This window comes from Pangasianodon hypophthalmus, chromosome 15 (assembly GCF_027358585.1).
Source record: "Pangasianodon hypophthalmus isolate fPanHyp1 chromosome 15, fPanHyp1.pri, whole genome shotgun sequence".
In the NCBI taxonomy this organism is placed as follows: domain Eukaryota; kingdom Metazoa; phylum Chordata; class Actinopteri; order Siluriformes; family Pangasiidae; genus Pangasianodon; species Pangasianodon hypophthalmus.
The window spans coordinates 2,910,376-2,928,380 of NC_069724.1; the positions used below are offsets into that span (position 1 = coordinate 2,910,376).

The 18,005-nt window shown below is 41.2% G+C and overlaps 1 protein-coding gene across 2 annotated transcripts in view; it reads right to left on the minus strand.

Annotated features, from left to right (window-relative positions):
• Positions 1-10,206, minus strand: part of mntb (MAX network transcriptional repressor b) — a 19,960-nt gene extending 9,754 nt beyond the window's left edge. The window contains exons 1-4 of one of the 2 annotated variants that reach the window (XM_026938509.3): positions 9,860-10,206; positions 3,328-3,955; positions 3,055-3,096; positions 1,963-2,074 (exon numbers count right to left, since the gene is read on the minus strand). In XM_026938509.3, the coding sequence (XP_026794310.3) occupies positions 1,963-2,074; positions 3,055-3,096; positions 3,328-3,955; positions 9,860-9,932 (855 nt within the window). In that variant the 5' untranslated portion in view covers positions 9,933-10,206. The remainder of the gene's footprint in view (positions 1-1,962; positions 2,075-3,054; positions 3,097-3,327; positions 3,956-9,859) is intronic. The other variant, XM_026938510.3, reaches the window with a different exon arrangement.
• Positions 10,207-18,005: the final 7,799 nt, after the last annotated feature.

The following is an 18,005-nucleotide window of genomic DNA, read 5'->3' on the forward strand; positions in this document are numbered from 1 at the left end:
CCCTTCCTCTGTAATTACAGTCGCCCCTCGTGTTCTCTCCTTCGCTACACAGACACAGGGTTTGCCCTCATTTCCAACAGATTCATAACAAGATAATTAAATGTAAGACAGAATGCAAGCGAGCGTGAGACGGCAAGATATGAATCATTATCTTGGAAAATTACTTCCTAGATTGGTGACTCAAATCCGAGAAGAGGTTTGACAGCAGCAATAAAATAGTATGTTGCAATTTGTCAAAAAACTTCTCTGAACCATTTCAGATAACATGTGGTCTGTAGGAGGGATTTGCATAATTAAAGGTTTCGTTGACGTCAGTGGGATTGATACCAGGGAATCTAGGATGCCCCTGCTATTCACATCTACAAAAGATTAGCTAAATGGAATTGCGTAGTAAGTAGAAGAAATGAAGACTCAACCCTACTACAGAAGTAAAACAGAGTCTTTCTCTTGTCTTTTCTCTTTTCAGATTCGTCTCTCCATGCTCTCACTCCCCCTAAGGAGGCTGCAGCTTTGAGTCAACGCGCCAGTAAGCATGTGCTACAGAAGAGCAGTGTGCAGCAAAACACAGTCTGGCATACTCGCAGCGAAACGGGCGGAGAGGGATTGAGGGGTGGAGTCTGTCTAGAGCTGCCGCTGACATCAGCGGGCTCGCGCTCGCCATGTGCTCAGGCCTCACGTGGCCTCACAGGAAGGAGGGGGGAACAGGAGGCTTGGTGTTAGTACAGGAGGATTCTAAGTAATTGTGTCACTGCATGGCCTATTTCCCTGCACTACGAACATGATGTTTTCCTTCAGTAAATTGCATAATAATGATAAATACGTTTAAAAATATCCTATAAACAGTTAAATAAAATATCTTTTTTTTTTTCCTGTGGGATTGCATGAAGTTTTGCTCTATCACTTGAATTTAACAGACCTAATCCAATGTAACAGTTAACCTTCATATGCATCTACAAATAATTTTAAAAGCATTCTGAACATATACAGTGTGACCCAGAACTTCAATATTAAGATTATAAAAAGCCCCCCCAAAAAAAAAAGAACGAAGGGACAAACGGACATAATGACTAAGCATGATCTCCCAGCGAGGATCAAAACAGGGCACTGTGGCATATGCCTGTGACACTTTCCTGCCAATAGCACGTAAGCTGTGCGAGTGTGTGTGGGTGGGAAGGGAGAGAGAACACGAGAAACAGAGAGCGATACTGGCTTAATCACACTCCCGCAGTTCATTATGAACAAAGTGAAAGAGAAAGGAGCACATTTAGGGAAAAAAAAAAAAAACTACACACACACACATATCTGAGTTTCCAGTCCTCTATGTTTGTTTAATTATTTTTCTCATTTAATCTAGATTTCTTTTTGCTTTTGCTAGACATAAAACCTTAACCCTGGCATTTCAGGTGCTTCAGGAAAGCACAAACACTCTGACCCTGAATAACCATCCCACCCACAGTGTTAAACATTAACTTTTACAACAAACTTCCTTAATCCAATCCTGTCCATGCCCGTGGCTAATCAAATGGCACCACAAACATGCCCACTGCACAAAAGAATGTCATGAAAATCTGCAAGCGCACACACACACACACGCACATTATCATACTATACTTTTGAGGACCCTCCAATGGGGTCTAGACAAATGTCTCTACAAGGTCAAAACTGTCAGATGTTCCTATCCTTGTCAGAACATCTGATTCCCACTAAGATACAAAAACATGCCCACACACATTTCATCCTTACACAGCAAACCAATTAAACCTTCTCTAAAGCTGTCACTCTTTGAAACCCTTTTCAAGTCCACCATTTTGTTCATAACAACTGAATCCATCCAGTTTCCTTCTTGCAGGTCTTTTACCTTTTGTGAGACGGCATCATTGATCTACTGATCTAGGGTACTTGAAACCTACTAATGCATATTACTGAGCTACTCTCGGTTTCAGGAAAGTTTCGAGTACGTACCTGGATGTAGCGCAGGGCACTTCGAAGCACACTCAGATTGGAGGTCTTCTTCTCATCCACGTTCGGGACGTTCCTCTTGAGGGTCTCAAAGCATTCCTTCAGGTGCGCACGTCTAAAGTAGACACATAGAGCAGGTCATAAATGATTTGGTTTTGATGTAATTGACAGTTCCTGTAGCAGCATTATAGGACAGACAACACAGTATTATACAGAAAAGGGGGTCTATCACAACAACCTGCTACTCCTGAACACTGTAACAGCTTTTCTATTCTTCTTTTCTAGCTTTTCATGCACTTACGAATATCTTTTACCCAAGCATTTATTATGTCCGTTTCGAGAGTTGGCTATGATCTGGTTGCTTATTTACTGACCCTAAGGGTAAGGCTTGTGTGATATTTATTTTTCCCTGCTCATAATTCACCACTTTCACAATAAATTGTTATTTAATTGTCCAGAACAAATCACCTAAAAAGGACAAGTAAGTGAGCAATACCAATATTTGCGAGCATTTCACGTTTAAGGAGAGTAGGAGAGGGTGTAATATCACTAGCTGTGCAGTCGGGAACTGCTTGCTGGCAGTGGCAATCAAGAAAACTCGATCTGAGTTTTCTTGATTTTTCATCTGAGTTTTTGTCTCGTGTTACTGGACAGAAAAAGATGGCTCTTTCGATGTAATTTTTGAGTGATAACTCGTACTACCATACATTGATGTTTAGCTGTGGAGCTCCTAACGTTTGGCAGGTCTGGTTATAATACAATTGGAGTAAACATCTTCATGTAAGGCTTATTTTGTAGCATTTCCTGACAGCAGTAGCATGGTTAAGAACCCTCACCCCATATAACCAGTAGAATCTATTGAAGTATTCATACATGTTTGTACAACAAGGTGAAAACATAAAAGTCACATTTCCATTCACACAGGTTCTTTTCCTACAGCCTTGAAGTTTATGAATGAAAACATATCGACATCTTTTCCACTTCTTTACCTATTTAATTCCCTCAACTAGATCCAGTTGTTATAAAAGTCAGTGCAATATTACTTAAAGCACAGGCAGAATATGTGGAACAGATATAGAAGTAGAAGTAACTCACCTATTCTTTTCTAGCTTATTGTGCACCTCCCTGGTTCCTGCTCTGTAAGCACAATGTTGATGCATTTAGGTTAGAACTGGAGCTGCATATGAGCAATATAGCCAAGTTACTCTTAAGTTCTATATTTATAACATCCCTTAGCTCAGATAACCTTCTGCACACTGCACATTTACTGCACAATGTTCTATGCCTTATTATCTACCTTAGCCTTGCCGGTGAAGCAAAATATATGGAATTCCGTATAAAGGTGAAGAACAAAATAGCCTCACTCACCCTCCGGGTCGTCTCTTGCCCTCCAGACCACGGGTGTCCTCCAAAGCTGCGCCGTTGGGCCGGACCGGCTGTGATACATGACTCTGAGGCTGTGCGAGAGTGGGCTGGGCCAGCAAGGCATGCTGGGGGGTGATGACAGGGGCTGGATACGGCTGCAGCAGGGCCTGAGGCTGCTGCTTGGGACTGGTGCCTGACTGAGGCAAGGTGCTGCCTTCTGCCTTCACGTGGGTGACCAGGGGGCGATGCTGAAGCTGCTGAAGATGCTGCTGCTGCGGGGGAGAGTGTGTGTCCTTCACTACAGAGCTGAGTATAGGAGCGCATGGAGGGGATAGTGCTGTAGCCAGAGGAGTTACCACTGGAATGGGAGAGGCCGTATGGAGCGCTGATGCTGCGGGGTTAGCAGGAACCACAGGGATTGGGATGACTGCGATGGGCACTGGTGGAGGCAGGGGAGGGGCTGGGGCTGGGGCTGGAGGGCGTGGCTGGTGGTTGTAAGGCTCTGTTCGTGCCTCGTCAGCCCAGGTCGTGTGGTTGACCTGCGCTGGCTGGATGGATGTGGCAGCAACTTCGGGACGCTTGGGTTCTGCTCCACGAGACAGGAGGGTCTTCTGTCGTCGCTCATCCTCCTCTGGAAGGAGAGAAAAGATAGAGGATGACACTGATGCAGATGAGTGAAGAGATAAAACATAGAGATGCATCTATAATTTCCTTCACTTGTAAAGGAAGAGATAAGAGAGATCAGAGGAGAATGGCCAGATTGGTTGGAGCTGATAGGAAGGCTACGATAACACAAGTAACAACTGTCTACAATTGTGTTGAGCAGAAAAGCATCTCAAAACGCACAAGTCGAACCTTAAGGCAGATGGGCTACAACAGCAGAGGACCACAATTGGTTTGACTCCTGTCAACCAAGGACAGAACAGAATGTGAAGCTACAGTGGGCACGGAGTCACCAAAATAGATGAATATTGGTAAAATGTCACCTCACCTGGGTTTTTGCTGTGACATATATACATATATATATATATATATATGTACAACAAGTACATGTAACAAGTCCTTCTTTTTGCTACTGCTGTGACTAGTTAGTGTGACTAAACCACACCACACCAACTGAGGCCAGGCATTTAAACCCAGTTCCCCACATGGACCTCAAGCAAATCCTCTGCGCTACCAAAAGCGCAATAATTGTGTAACTTTGAAACTGGTAACTCAGGTCCCGTCAGTCAGCACTGAGCTGTATAGAAAGCTTCCTGGCTCAGGGTTGGAGAATTTAAAGCTTACAGAGTCAGTTAAAGGCTGGTTTACGCTTCCTTTCGGGTGAAAACTTACTGTTACAAAGTGCCGACACTGGAGACTCCTTCCAGAAATGTTAAATAAACATCTCCGTACAGAAAGTTTCACCATATCAATGAATATACAGTTTTTTGTTAAATAACAACACTTTGTTTTATTGCGAAGTCCCTGTAAATGAGCTGTTCATACAGAAACAGTAACAGATTAGAACAAGTGCGTTAATATAAACCTGTACTTTTCGTTATAGCCAGCATTACTGTCAGACCTACTGCTATAGAAAATTAATCAACACCTTCTGACTAATCAGAATCGAGAATACAGAGGCACTTTTCTTTTTCCTAACATAGTCTACAATATATATTTTTAATTTGTCAAGTTATTCATTTCATATCATTTGCCTGGAGCTGCTTTGTTTACTTTGAAATCAATGCAGTGGAGCTGTTTCCTGTGAAGTCGACATTAAGGGGTTGTTTTTTTTTTACACTAATTCGTAGCTTAGCTAATGGCAGTATATGCACTAATAACTTCAACATCCTTGTCTGCATTGAAGTGTGCCACCATTTTTACTTAACAATGGAGTGTGTGCTTCCTGTTTACCCTGCATCACCTGTTTAATGGACAGCAATCAACGGCTAGGAACTGCCTGCTGTTCTTAAAAAAAAAAAATCACGAACATTCCAGGCTTTCAGAAGTTCTTCTCAGAAGCACTTCTGACAAAGCATAATCCAGGCTTAGGAGAAAAGCCTTGGGAGGTGTCTGACCCAGAAACCAGCACCGGAGTCCTGATATCATTCAGCAGCATGCAGAGGAAACAGGGGGAATCTGAGGCTGCGTCTCGTCTGCAGACTCTTCGATTGGTCGGTTTGTGGTGATTGACAGACGGAGCTGTAGAGTAGGTATTAACCAATGGCTGAGGGTCTCTGCTTTTGTTCTGCAGGTTGGATTTTAATAGGAGAAGGGGGAGGGGATTTGCGAGCTGCCCAAAGCACATTTCAGCTGATGTCATTAGCACTATGAGACACGAGCTGTGATCCGCTGCTGCAGTGCCTAAGCTGCGTCCCGCTCAAAAAAAGGGAGTTGCTAATGCGGTCGAGCGTGCGAGGTGACGGTTGCCATGGATGCAAAGAGACCAACACAGAGGCACGTGGGAATCCTTGAACGTCAAATTAGGCTGGTACCAGGCGGGTACCCAAAACACGACTCTCTCCCCCCCACCCCGTGCATCTCGGTTTCACAAGAACAAGGCTTTGGGGATGCAAGCTGCACGCTGAGCAAATTAAAAACTGAGAAAACGCTTACAGACTTGAACGTACACTAGAAACAAGGGAGAAAACTCCCTCGTTTACACGTCAAATAAAGTTACACCATTGAGCAAACATCTTCCATCATGTGGGGCTTTTTTTAAGCTAACAATCATTAAAACAGCAGTGCGTACAGCTACTATATCGCTCAGACAGTTCTTCCGTTAATGAGGTCTAAGAGAACGAAAGCTCGAGACTCTTGAATAAGACGTTAACAGATGGACAGTGTTGTGAGCAATAGAACAAACACTGTAGAGGACAACACAGCTCTTACTGGACATGTGTTTCTGGCATAGCAGTGCCTAGTTTCCTTATAAAGATTACATAGACTACTGTGAGTCAGGAAAAAAAAACGTGCCAACAGGACACAGCCATTTAAGCTCCCTCCCTCCCTCCTTCTCCAAAGCGCATGCAATTACTCACACATGCGGTCTGGAGCACAAACAAAGCGAGGAACCCACGCAAGCTTGTACAGGCACAGATTCACACAGTGTACCTCTTAAAGTACCACATACAATACCACTGATTATTCATTTCTCAGGCTGATCTTAAATACCATTATCTTGTCCATTGTTATTTGTGTGCACTTTTAGTAGAAGACAATTAAAACACACGATTATTTCCTATGCTTTTCTGCAAAATGTCAATAAATGCTAAAATGCACATTAAACCACAAAAGGCTCACACAACCCCAAATCTGATATGGTTCATGGCTTGGTACGCCTCTTCAGTAACTGTACGCCGATGCCATTTCCCCAGAAATCACCATGGGAAAAAGGACAACAAATGGCTTTGCCCATCTATTGCTTAAAACATTCAAATCCCTGGAGGGTTTCTCAGAGAACAAACTCGGCAGGAAGAGACCATTATGCATTCTAATAAGCTGCATTATGGGACAAAGAGAAATCAGTTCAAACTTCTATCAGCATGTAAAATATATTATACAACAACACGTAAGCATAAACTTTTCTCTGGTTAAAGTACAACTACATTCAACTTTTTTGTGTACGAGGCATTTCTGTTTAATGATTTCACACCACCAAGAACCCAAAGAAGTACACTATATGGAAAAAGGTAACATGGACACCTGACTATCACGCTCATATGCAGTTCTTCCCCAAACTGTTGCCACAAAGTTGGACGCACACAATTGTATAGGATACCTTAGTATGCTGTAACATTACAATTTCCCTTCGCTGGAACTAAGAGGCCCAAACCTGTTCCAGCATGACAATGCCCCTGTGCACAAAGCGAGCTCCATGAAGACATGGTGTGTGAAGGTTGGAGTAGAAGAACTCGAGTGTCCTGCACAGAGCCCTGACCTCAACCCCACTGAACACCTTTGGGATGAACTGGAACACCGACTGCACCCCAGACATCAGCACCTGATCTCACTAATGCTCTTGTAGCTGAATGAACACAAATCTCACAGTCACGCTCCAAAATCTAGTGGAAAGCCTTCGCAGAAGAGACGACGTTATTATAAGAGCAAAGGGGGAATAAATCTGGAACGGGATGTTCAACAAGAACAGGAGTGTGATGGTCATTTGTCCACAAACTTTTGACCATATAATGTAACTTCATTAACTCCTTAAATATGGTATTTGCTGCTTTCTGGGCATAGGCCTCTACCAAAAAGGATTTGAACAAAATCTCAACTACGTCCACGGCAAAACTTGAACTTGAAACGATTCAGACTGGGCACATAATAAATGGGAACATTATATACTATACACACTTCCTGCTGGATGTACAGAAATCAGTCTGTCTGTACATGTTTAGGAGTATGAAGATAAATGCTTGGTCATTTTTTAGAGGAGACAGCTGTTATATAAATTATCCAACTCTGCAATAGCGTATACAGTGTGTCCGAAAAGTCAGGAACTGATGAAAACACTTTGATCAAAATACTTCGATCTGAATGTCTTGAGCAAAACATATTCAGAAACATGTACAGCATATGCTGTGAATAATAAATTCAAAATTAAGTATACTTAGTTTTACTCTCATGGGATCCTGACTTTTCAGACACTCTGTATTACATGATATTACAAACGCAAACGTTTTAAATCCTGGCTTTAAAAATAAATAAATAAATAAAATACCTGTTCAAACTGGCGTAACTTTAGATTGTTTTACTAATTGTGGTTTGTTTTATTAATTCTACTTATGATTACTGTACCAGTGTTTTATAGTTTACCATTTTCCTTCACTGTGATTCAATGTTTTTTTTTACTTAACTTTTAATTTTTTTAATCGTTATGAGCTAGGTATCACTGATTGTTTTATACTCGGTCTTGGTTTTATTTTTTTATGTACTGCACTGACTCAAAATGATAACTGCTATTCAAGTAAGTAAGTACGTAAGTAAATAAATAAATAAATAAATAAGAATAGCTTTACTGTCATCCTGCAAGCATAATGAAATTAAGTTAATGCGTGTATGGAAATAACGCCGCGTTATACAGAATAGGCAAAGTGCATCCTGGGCACTGAACAAATAGAAGTGCGCTGTGTTCCAGGTAGTTACACAAGTAGCACAGATAATAGTGCAGATTTTTATTGTTGTTGTTGTTGTTGTTGTTTTTGATGACTGTGTTGCTTGGAACAGATAGTTACACGTTTGCAAACTCATTTATAAGATGCCCTTAGAGATTTGCATTTCGATAGAAGAAAAAAAAAGAAAATTACAGTTTATAGTTCCACATGCACTCTTTCACTATGCAGGAAAAGAAAAAAAATCCGCAAACAACACATTATATAACGTGTGCCTTAGACAGACGAGTCTGGAAAGAGGGAGGGAGTTGCCCTACTTCCCCACGTCGTGACCCGCGGTGGGCGGTCCCACGCGTAAGGAAAGGGGGCGGGGCCTGTTTAGTGCGCACGTGGTCGCGAGGGGCGGTCCTTCAGCACGCGCTATCCACCGGGGGTGTGGACCGAGTGACACGTCATCTCCAGCAGGAAAAAAAAAAAAAAACGGAAAAAAAAAAACCTACTCCCAGATTGTTGCGATAAAACACACACACACACACACACACACACTTGATCTCTGCATATATAACCGAGGAGGTCTTATAAGGCAAAAGCCCACTGAGATACACAATCATGAAGTAGGAAGTAAAGAGAAAAGTCACGCGGCAATGTCATGCTGTAAACACACACACACACTCACACACTCTCACACACACACACTCACACACACAGTCGCCACCGCCCAACGCACAAGCATTACGACATGCCCTTACTTAACCTAAAAAAAAAAAGGTGGTCTGATAGTAAGGTTAGTTTTTAATTCAGGAATCTAACAAATATTCAGAATAATAATTTATAAACAAATAAATAAATAAAAGTGAGCGCGCGCGCCACAGCGCAAGACAATTTCCTATAGAGATATTAAAGTGCGTGCGTGTGCGCGCGCGCGTGACAGAGACACCGAGAGAGAGAGAGAGAGAGAGAGACAGACAGACTCTGTGTGTGTGTGTGTGTGTGTGTGTGTGTTTTCACCCACCCACTACGGCGGGACTGCGCGCGCGGAGTCGCCAACTAAATATAGCACGGATTTAACCCGGAAACCGAGCAAAGCGAAACGCTCGCGCGGAATAAAATCAAATACTACAACAACAACAACAACAACAACAACTACATCAAAGAAATGACACAAAGAAACGTCTGCAACAGCACAATGACACTGTGACACGATGAGCATTCACAGATCTGTTACACTGGGTGCTGTGGAGAACATTAACAAGCTGCAAGACATTTGCAAGTGCTGCAGCATGCATTACACACACTGCACACTGAAATGCATACACACGTTATAATCTGTCCATACAATGAACAAACCCACCCACTTACCCCCACTCACCCCACTAACCCCCCACTCACACCCCCCCAATTACCCCCACTCACCCCCCACTCACACCCCTCCACCTTACCACGTGTAATCTGTTGTTGCTGGGCTTGCCACTCCAGATATCTAGCCGCCTCCAGCAGTGTATCAATACTCATTTCGTACACCGAGCGGATACAGTGTCTTTAAAACACGCACACACACACACGCATACACACTCACACACATACACGCACACACACTGCAAGTTGCGTGTTTGCAGGATGACCGGATTGTTCACGCACACTAAGCTTTAACACTTATTTAACGATTACAGTTACATTCAAAAAATCTCTCCAGTTCTTCCGAAAATTCCTCAGACGTGCATTACTTGACTTGCAACAAGATGGCGATGCGAGTAACAGAAAACACAACACAGTGGAAGGCGGCATAGCGAACAGGCCACGCCTCCTTACGCCAAGCCCCGCCCCTAAATACTACCGGTTCTAGAAAACAAGGCTATAATTCCGGATCAGGAGTCAGAGATGTCTGAAAGACATAAAAAGATCCATTATTGTACAAAAAAAAAAAAAACTTTTGGTTTATGCTTTTATATTTTGTATTCTATACAAATAATATTTCTTCACACACGAATGTGGTGCTTAATGATATAATTATTAAAGGTGTAACGATACACTCCTATCACAATTCGATTCCATTCACGAGACTCGCTTCACAATTCGATTCACTTCAACTCTTGGAATATTTTGAACAAAATTTTAATGAAGAAAAATGATGATTAAAAAGGCTATTTCTGAATCATAAACAATGCAAAACAATTTGTCTGTGTAAAACACTGGCTCGAACAGAGCTTGAATATTGTAAACAAAATGTACTACAGGTTCACCATATCATACAAATAAATAAATAAATTTATAAATTCTTCTAAGGATTTGCTTGAATAAACAAAGTCTCTGATCTCGGGAGCTCCACAGCAGGGCCTGAGGTGTAATTTTAACCGGAAATAGAGTTCCAAAGTTGGCTAAAGTGCCGACTTCCACGGCTCCTTTTTCAGGCACTGTAGACTGCATGCGGCGCAGGGCTGGTGATGTTTGAGAGCGACTACTTTTTAACGGTTATATATGCATGTTAGTCATTATGATCCGGCGCTATCGGTCACTTCACGAGTGCAGACGATGATTCCTGGTAATGAGCCAGAGAGTGTGTTTTTCCTGAACTTTCCACTAACACAAGCTGACTATTTATAGACCATTTTGTTTTTGAGTTATTGAGGTTTGAAATAAATCCATTGAAATGTGATGGGTTAATAACTATAAGAAAATAAATATAATCATTCATTCATCTTTAGTAACTGCTCTATGCTGTTCAGGGTCGCTTTGGATCTGGAGCCAAACCCAGCAACAAGTGGGTGCAAGGCAGGAGATCTCACCCGGGATAGGAGTGCCTAGTCCACCTCAGGGCATCATGCAACACACACATTCACACCTAGGGTACTTCATCATAGCCAGTCTGCCTATCTGCATGTTTTTGGGAGATAGGAGGAAACCAGAGAACCTGCAGGAAATCCATAAGAACACAGACAGAACGTGCTAAACTCTACCCAGACATTAACCCAAGCTTACTATAATAATAATAATAATAATAATAATACCACCACCACCAACAACAACAACAACAACAATAATAATAATAATAATACCACCACCACCACCACCACCAACAACAACAATAATAATAATAATAATACCACCACCACCACCACCACCACCAACAACAACAACAACAACAACAACAATAATAATAATAATAATAATAATAATAATAATAATAATAATAATAATAACAACAAGGCTCTGGAGAACCTTTATTTCTAAAAGTGGAACCCCTTTCTTTTCTTTTTTTTTTTTTTTTAATAAGTCGAATAAGTCGATCCTGAATTCCAGTTCCATGTTTTACAGACGTTCTTCCAAGCCGCGCCTCATTTGCATATGATTAAAATGCGTCATACCGAGACAGCCAATCAGCGTGCAGAACAACACGGCGTGGTGTCCGTCCACATGGGCGCCCGCTGAGCTGCAGCGCGCCTTATTTGCATGACGAGCGCGTGACCCTGCCTCGCCTCAACGCCCTGGAACCTGTCAATCACGCTGAGTCACGCGTCTCTTAGACACGCCCAGAACCACGTGACCAGGTTAAATTTTTGAACGGTGGCGTCGTCAGGAACATGATCGGCTCCTATCAATAAAATAACACGGTGAACTCGTACACTATCACAGCTTTGGCAATAAATAGCAGCAGTATGCGGCAGCCATATTGGCTCAGTTACCCAAAATACCTGGAATGTGTTAAATAGTGCACATAAAAACCCTTTAAAACCCCTGAACATAAAAACTCTGACAGTAATGTCTTCATTTGTTACTGTATGTAGGACTACTGAATCTCTCTATCTAAATTTCTCTCTCTCTCACACACACACACACACACAATTAGAGGAATAATAATAATACATGCATGTTCCCCCTGTGTCCGTGTGGGTTTCCTCAGGGTTCTCTGGTTTCCTCCAACCTCCCAACTGGTGAATTGGCTACAATGACTTGACCCTAGGTGTGAATAAGTGTGTGAAGGTGTGTGTAAATGGTGCCCTTTGATACACAGGTGTATTCCCACCTCACGCCCAGTGTTCCCAGGATTCACCGTAACCCTGATCAGGAATAAAGCGGATATTGGAATTGAGTGAGTGAGTGAGTGAATTATCCCTTCCAGATTTACTCCCCCCTTCCTTTACCTCCACTCTTCTGGGAAGGCTTTCCACTAGATGTTGGAGCGTGGTTGTGGGGATTTGTGTTCATTCAGCTACAAGAGCATTAGTGAGGTCAGGCGCTGATGTTGTGTGAGGAGGTCTGGGGTGCAGTCGGTGTTCCAGTTCATCCCAAAGGTGTACAGTGGGGTTGAGGTCAGGGCTCTGTGCAGGACACTCGAGTTCTTCCACTCCAACCTTCACACACCATGTCTACATGGAGCTCGCTTTGTGCACAGGGGCATTGTCATGCTGGAACAGGTTTGGGCCTCTTAGTTCCAGTGAAGGGAATTTGTAATGTTACAGCATACAAGTACATTCTAGACAATTGTGTGCTTCCAACTTTGTGGGTGTGATGGTGAGGTGTCCACATACTTTTGGCCATAGACAATAGACAGCTTTCTAGAAAGCTGTCCATTGTGCTTTTCATTGTCTCAATAACTTTAAACTAAATCATGTCAAAAAGATCACCGGAAACTTTACACAGCGCACCTCACTCCCAGCTGGGCTGATGCCTTCTAACAGAGACCTGCAGAGATGAACTTCGACCTCATGATTATCAGCTGACTTTTTTTTTTTTTATTATTAACAAGCATAAGTCACATGATCACTGAGCAACAGGTGATAGACTGTGAACATGAGATAGCTGTAAAGCCAGTGAAATGCTGGAGGAGTTGCATTTCAACAGATTCTGCAAATAACGTGGGTTATTTTGATATTGCATATGAGGAGCATTCACGTGAAATTTCCTCCACTGTTAGCTGTGGCTGAAAATAAAGGAACCTGTTAGCACGCTTATTGTGCAGCAGCAGTGCAGGACATTTCACATCATCACTCCAGCCATCTGTATGAATGAGCGTTGGCATGGTAACGCACTGACAGAGAGGAAAACCCTGGTCGACCAGGAAACAGTCACCGAGTCTCCTCCAATCAGCACAGCGCTGTGGAAGTGCGTCAGTGCTGATGTCACTCTAGTGAAAACACAAATGCCCACACACACACACATGCTGCAACAGCAGGCATAAGGCATAAGTGACACAAGTGTGATCACAGGCAGACAACCAACATGCATGCAATCTCCTACTCCAACAAATATCACAGATTTTCTAAATAAACTCTGCAGCAGAAATGTTTTTACAGTTATAGTGTGAAAGGAAGTAGGCTGGTTCCTTCCTCATTAAAGAAAATGCCCTATTAAAGATATACCGACCTTGGTGAAGAAGAGATGGCCTAAACTTTATGCTCTTTTGATTTAAAAAAAGTGTGTATTGGCATTTTGATGTATATGCAACATATATATATAATGATAATGTTACAATGGTAATAGACACATGTAGATTATTTAGGAAACATGTAAGTAAGAACTTCATTGCATACAACAGACCAGGGGATTTTCAAACCTTTTGTAACATCATAGCTTTCTATTCCTGAACTTCCCACTGATTAGGTCCAAGTTTACATAATTTATGCTTGTTTTTGAGTTAGTGAGGTCAGAAGGGAGGGGGGAATGTGATCCCAGTGACTGACCGTGGCATGGTTGTTGGTGCCAGATGGGCTGGTTTGAATATTTCAGAAACTGCTGATCTCTTGGGAGTTTCATACACAACAGTCTCTAGAGTTTACACAGAATAGTCTGTAAAACAAAAAATATCCAGTGAGAGAGGTCAGGGGAGGATAGGAATAGGAACCACTATGGACCACCACTCTTTACAACAGTGGTGAGCAGAATAGCATCTCAGAACGATCGAAACATCAAGTCTTGAGGCAGATGTGCTACAGCAGCAGAAGACCACATCCGGTTCCAATGCTGTCTGCAGCTACAGTGGGTAAGGATCACAGAAACAGGACAGTTTTGGGCAAAACTGGATTGAGCAAAACATCTCCTGGTCTTTTTCCAGCCTTTTGATGTGAATATTAATGGCATCTCCAAGATTTTTTATATTGTGCTGCTGCCACATGATTGTCTGATTGGATAATTGCATAAATGAGTAGGTGTACAGGTATTCCTATTAAAGTGGCCAGTGAGTGTATAAGAACTTAATAAAAAGAACATATAATATCTTTGAAAATCATGGGCTGTGATTTCTACCCCACTGTTACTAAATTACAACCTGGCTAAACTCCATTCCTGGAACTGTAATTCAATGATATTAATACAGATTGAATCAAAACAGTGGGTACAAATGGAAACCTTAGCTGGAAAATGTGCTTGAATTTCCATAAAGGTCTTGCAAAAAAAAAAATTACACTTGTTCATTATGGTGTTAACTCAGTTCATCACATTGTGTTGTGTATATGTAGAGCTGTTATGCTAGGTGACAAGCAATGCAGCTGAGTAACAAGTCATCAAGTGACATTTAGTCGATTTAAAGTGACACTTTAACACAATGGGCAAAGTGCTGATTGTTCACTACTTGACTCCTTCTCTTGACTCAATGGAGCACATTTTGATTGTCAGGCAAGCACTGATTTTGGTTGATGTTTGTGATCATCCTCCATCCATCCATTTTCTGTGCTGCTTATCCTACACAGGGTCACGGGGAGCCTGGGGCCTATCTCAGGGGACTCGGGGCACAAGGCAGGGGACACCCTGGATGGGGTGCCAATCACACACACACACACACACACTACAGACAATTTAGAGATAACAATCAGCCTAAAACGCATGTCTTTGGACTGGGGGAGGAAACCGGAATACCCGGAGGAAACCCCCAAAGCACGGGGAGAACATGCAAACTCCACGCACACGAAGCCCCAACTCTGTAGGGTCGAGGCAAACGTGCTAACCACTACACCACCGTGCCCCCTGTGATCATCGTTTGTCGCGATCATCGAGGAAACCCCACAGCATGGGGTTCTTGATTGCTGCCAAACTAGACCCAAAAAAAAAAATAAATAAATCAACTGTCCCTACCTTTAATATGACATAATCTAGTTTGCATTGTGAGCTGTATTATATTTTTCTTAAGGCTTAGGGCTCCGTCATGTGGTGAGTCCAGTAACTACAGCGTGATTAATGCTATGTGCTTTGCTTTTCTCTTTATCAAGGGCAAACTTAGTCTAATGTAAAGAGATTGATTATTTACAGATGCTCTATATTTTAATATCTTGATTTGACAACACTCAGTGGCCAAAGACGATTCATGTCCGAATGTGAAATGTAAAGGGTTCAGTGCAGAACATACAACTGAGTGTTTACCCTTAACTATCCAAAAACACCCTCAAACAACACATGAAGGCTTTTTTTTATGATGAGGTGAGCTGGAATGTTAGCTGTTCTAGGAAAAGATTCTCCCAAAACTGTCCTTACCCTTGACTTCAGTGTGGTCTTAGTGTCTAAGACATCTGAACAGGATTATCTTAGTGACCTTAAAATTTGCTTCAGAATGTCAAGCATAATATTCATCATGTTCACCCATGGCTGGATAGAACAAACATCCAGCTATTTCAGCTTTAAAAAAGACACAGACACTTATTGTGTTTTATTAATAAAACTTCAAAATGCATTACATGATAATGAAGACAGGACAAAGATGCTCATGCATTAAATATGCAAAAAGAAGCTGCAGTGTATTTCAGTAATAGATAAATACAGTGATTACAGTAGTTGTAATTAATGGACAAGAAATACTTGCACAATTTATTTAAAACAATACGTTATTTAATATTACATATGACATATTACAATGTCATATGAATTATAACTTTTTATAAATATCTCTTATATTAAAAAAATTAATGGATGGTCCACCTGTAGGAATATTATGAGTGAAAAAGGATAAAACATTACACCTGAAAGTTAAAAAAAATCTTCCAATTCCTACATTTATAAACCAAAATTGTTCATATTCAGGTCTAAAATAGAGCAATATTCTTTACCTAATATTCTTGGCCTTGGCAAAATTGACCCAGTTTAGGACTGTTGCATGATATAACTGATTTCGGAGGTAAACAAATTTATTTTCAATTTAAAAAAAGAACAAAAAACAAAAATCTTAGAAAAGCTACAGTGTTTGTTAGATACAATTTTTTACACTCCTTTACAAGTTTATAAAGATAAACCAGAGAATTGAGAGCAGCAGAAATCAGGATAATGATTTCTTTTAAATTGTAGTAATGGTCTCGAGAGATTTGGAGGAGGATATTTATATTTTATATTTTATAAGAGGAAGCTCTAAGAGGAAGGCTGACTTCTCTGTCACGGTCTGTAGCACAGCTGTATGACGTAATGCCAAATGCCAGTTCTTCCAACAGAAACCAGCCACTAGTGGGTGCACCTTCAAGACTTTCGCTAAAGTGTTATCTCCTTGCCATGTGCTCATCACTCATCAGGACCATGCATGAGGCCTGCAAATACACGCCTGTGAGAATTCCCTTACAACTCATATGTCAGTGCAGATTCCTTTAATGGCTCCTACCTGCATTTGTTTACACTAAAGGTGCTGTTCTGTGTTGAATTCTCTCTTTCTTTTTCAGGTTCAAATTTTTTAAATTCTTCAATGAAGAATGTGGTCTCTGTCTCTCAAAACACCCTGTCAGACTGTCAGACTCCTCCCTTGGATGAATCAGTTCTGAAGAAGAAAGAAAATCACTGATAAGAGTCCTCTGGCCTATAGAGTTTATACAGTAACATTAAAATCAACAGCGAGCAGAGAGCTTCAGATTTTAATATGAATATGATGATGTTTTCACACTGCAAAAAAAAAAAAGAAAAAAAGAAAAAAGATATATTAGTAAGTGGAGATATCTTGAATATGGGAAAAAATATGTAATAATTCCTATTATGAGATTATTATACATCATATCTAAGATTATTCAGACTGTTTTTAGACAATTTTACACATTTCAAGCTTTAAATGTTCTTATTCTACATAAGACGCAGAACATTTTTGCTTCTTTCTAGAAGTAAATGCTTGAAATTAGCTAAATTCTCTGCCAATTTCAAGCCTAAAAGTAAAAGCAAAAACTTCTACAAATAGGTTTGATAATCATACATTTGGTTAATTGCAACCTGATAATAGGAAATACTGGATAAATTTGACTATCTTCAAGATATTTTCACTAACAATATACGAGTCAGTATGACTTTTGACTGTCATACCAATTGTAGAACTTTGCGATAAGCTGTACCGTGTTATTTCTTATCTAATGTTTTTTTTGCACACATATTAATATCCTTTTCCTATATAATGCTGATTACACTACTGACTGCAGCACGGCTATTTATACTGCATTTATATCTTTAACTAGCAACTTTACAAACACTTGTGGGAATTGGGAAGGGAGATTTAAGGCAGGGGCGAGTGTCTTCAGGGTCAGAAAAACGCTGTGAAAGTGCCCTCTAGGGTGCCCTTAACAGTGGAGAAAACTTGATAAAATGTCCCTAGGGCCCCCAAACATATGTCCAAGAAAACATGAAGAAGTGCCACCTGGT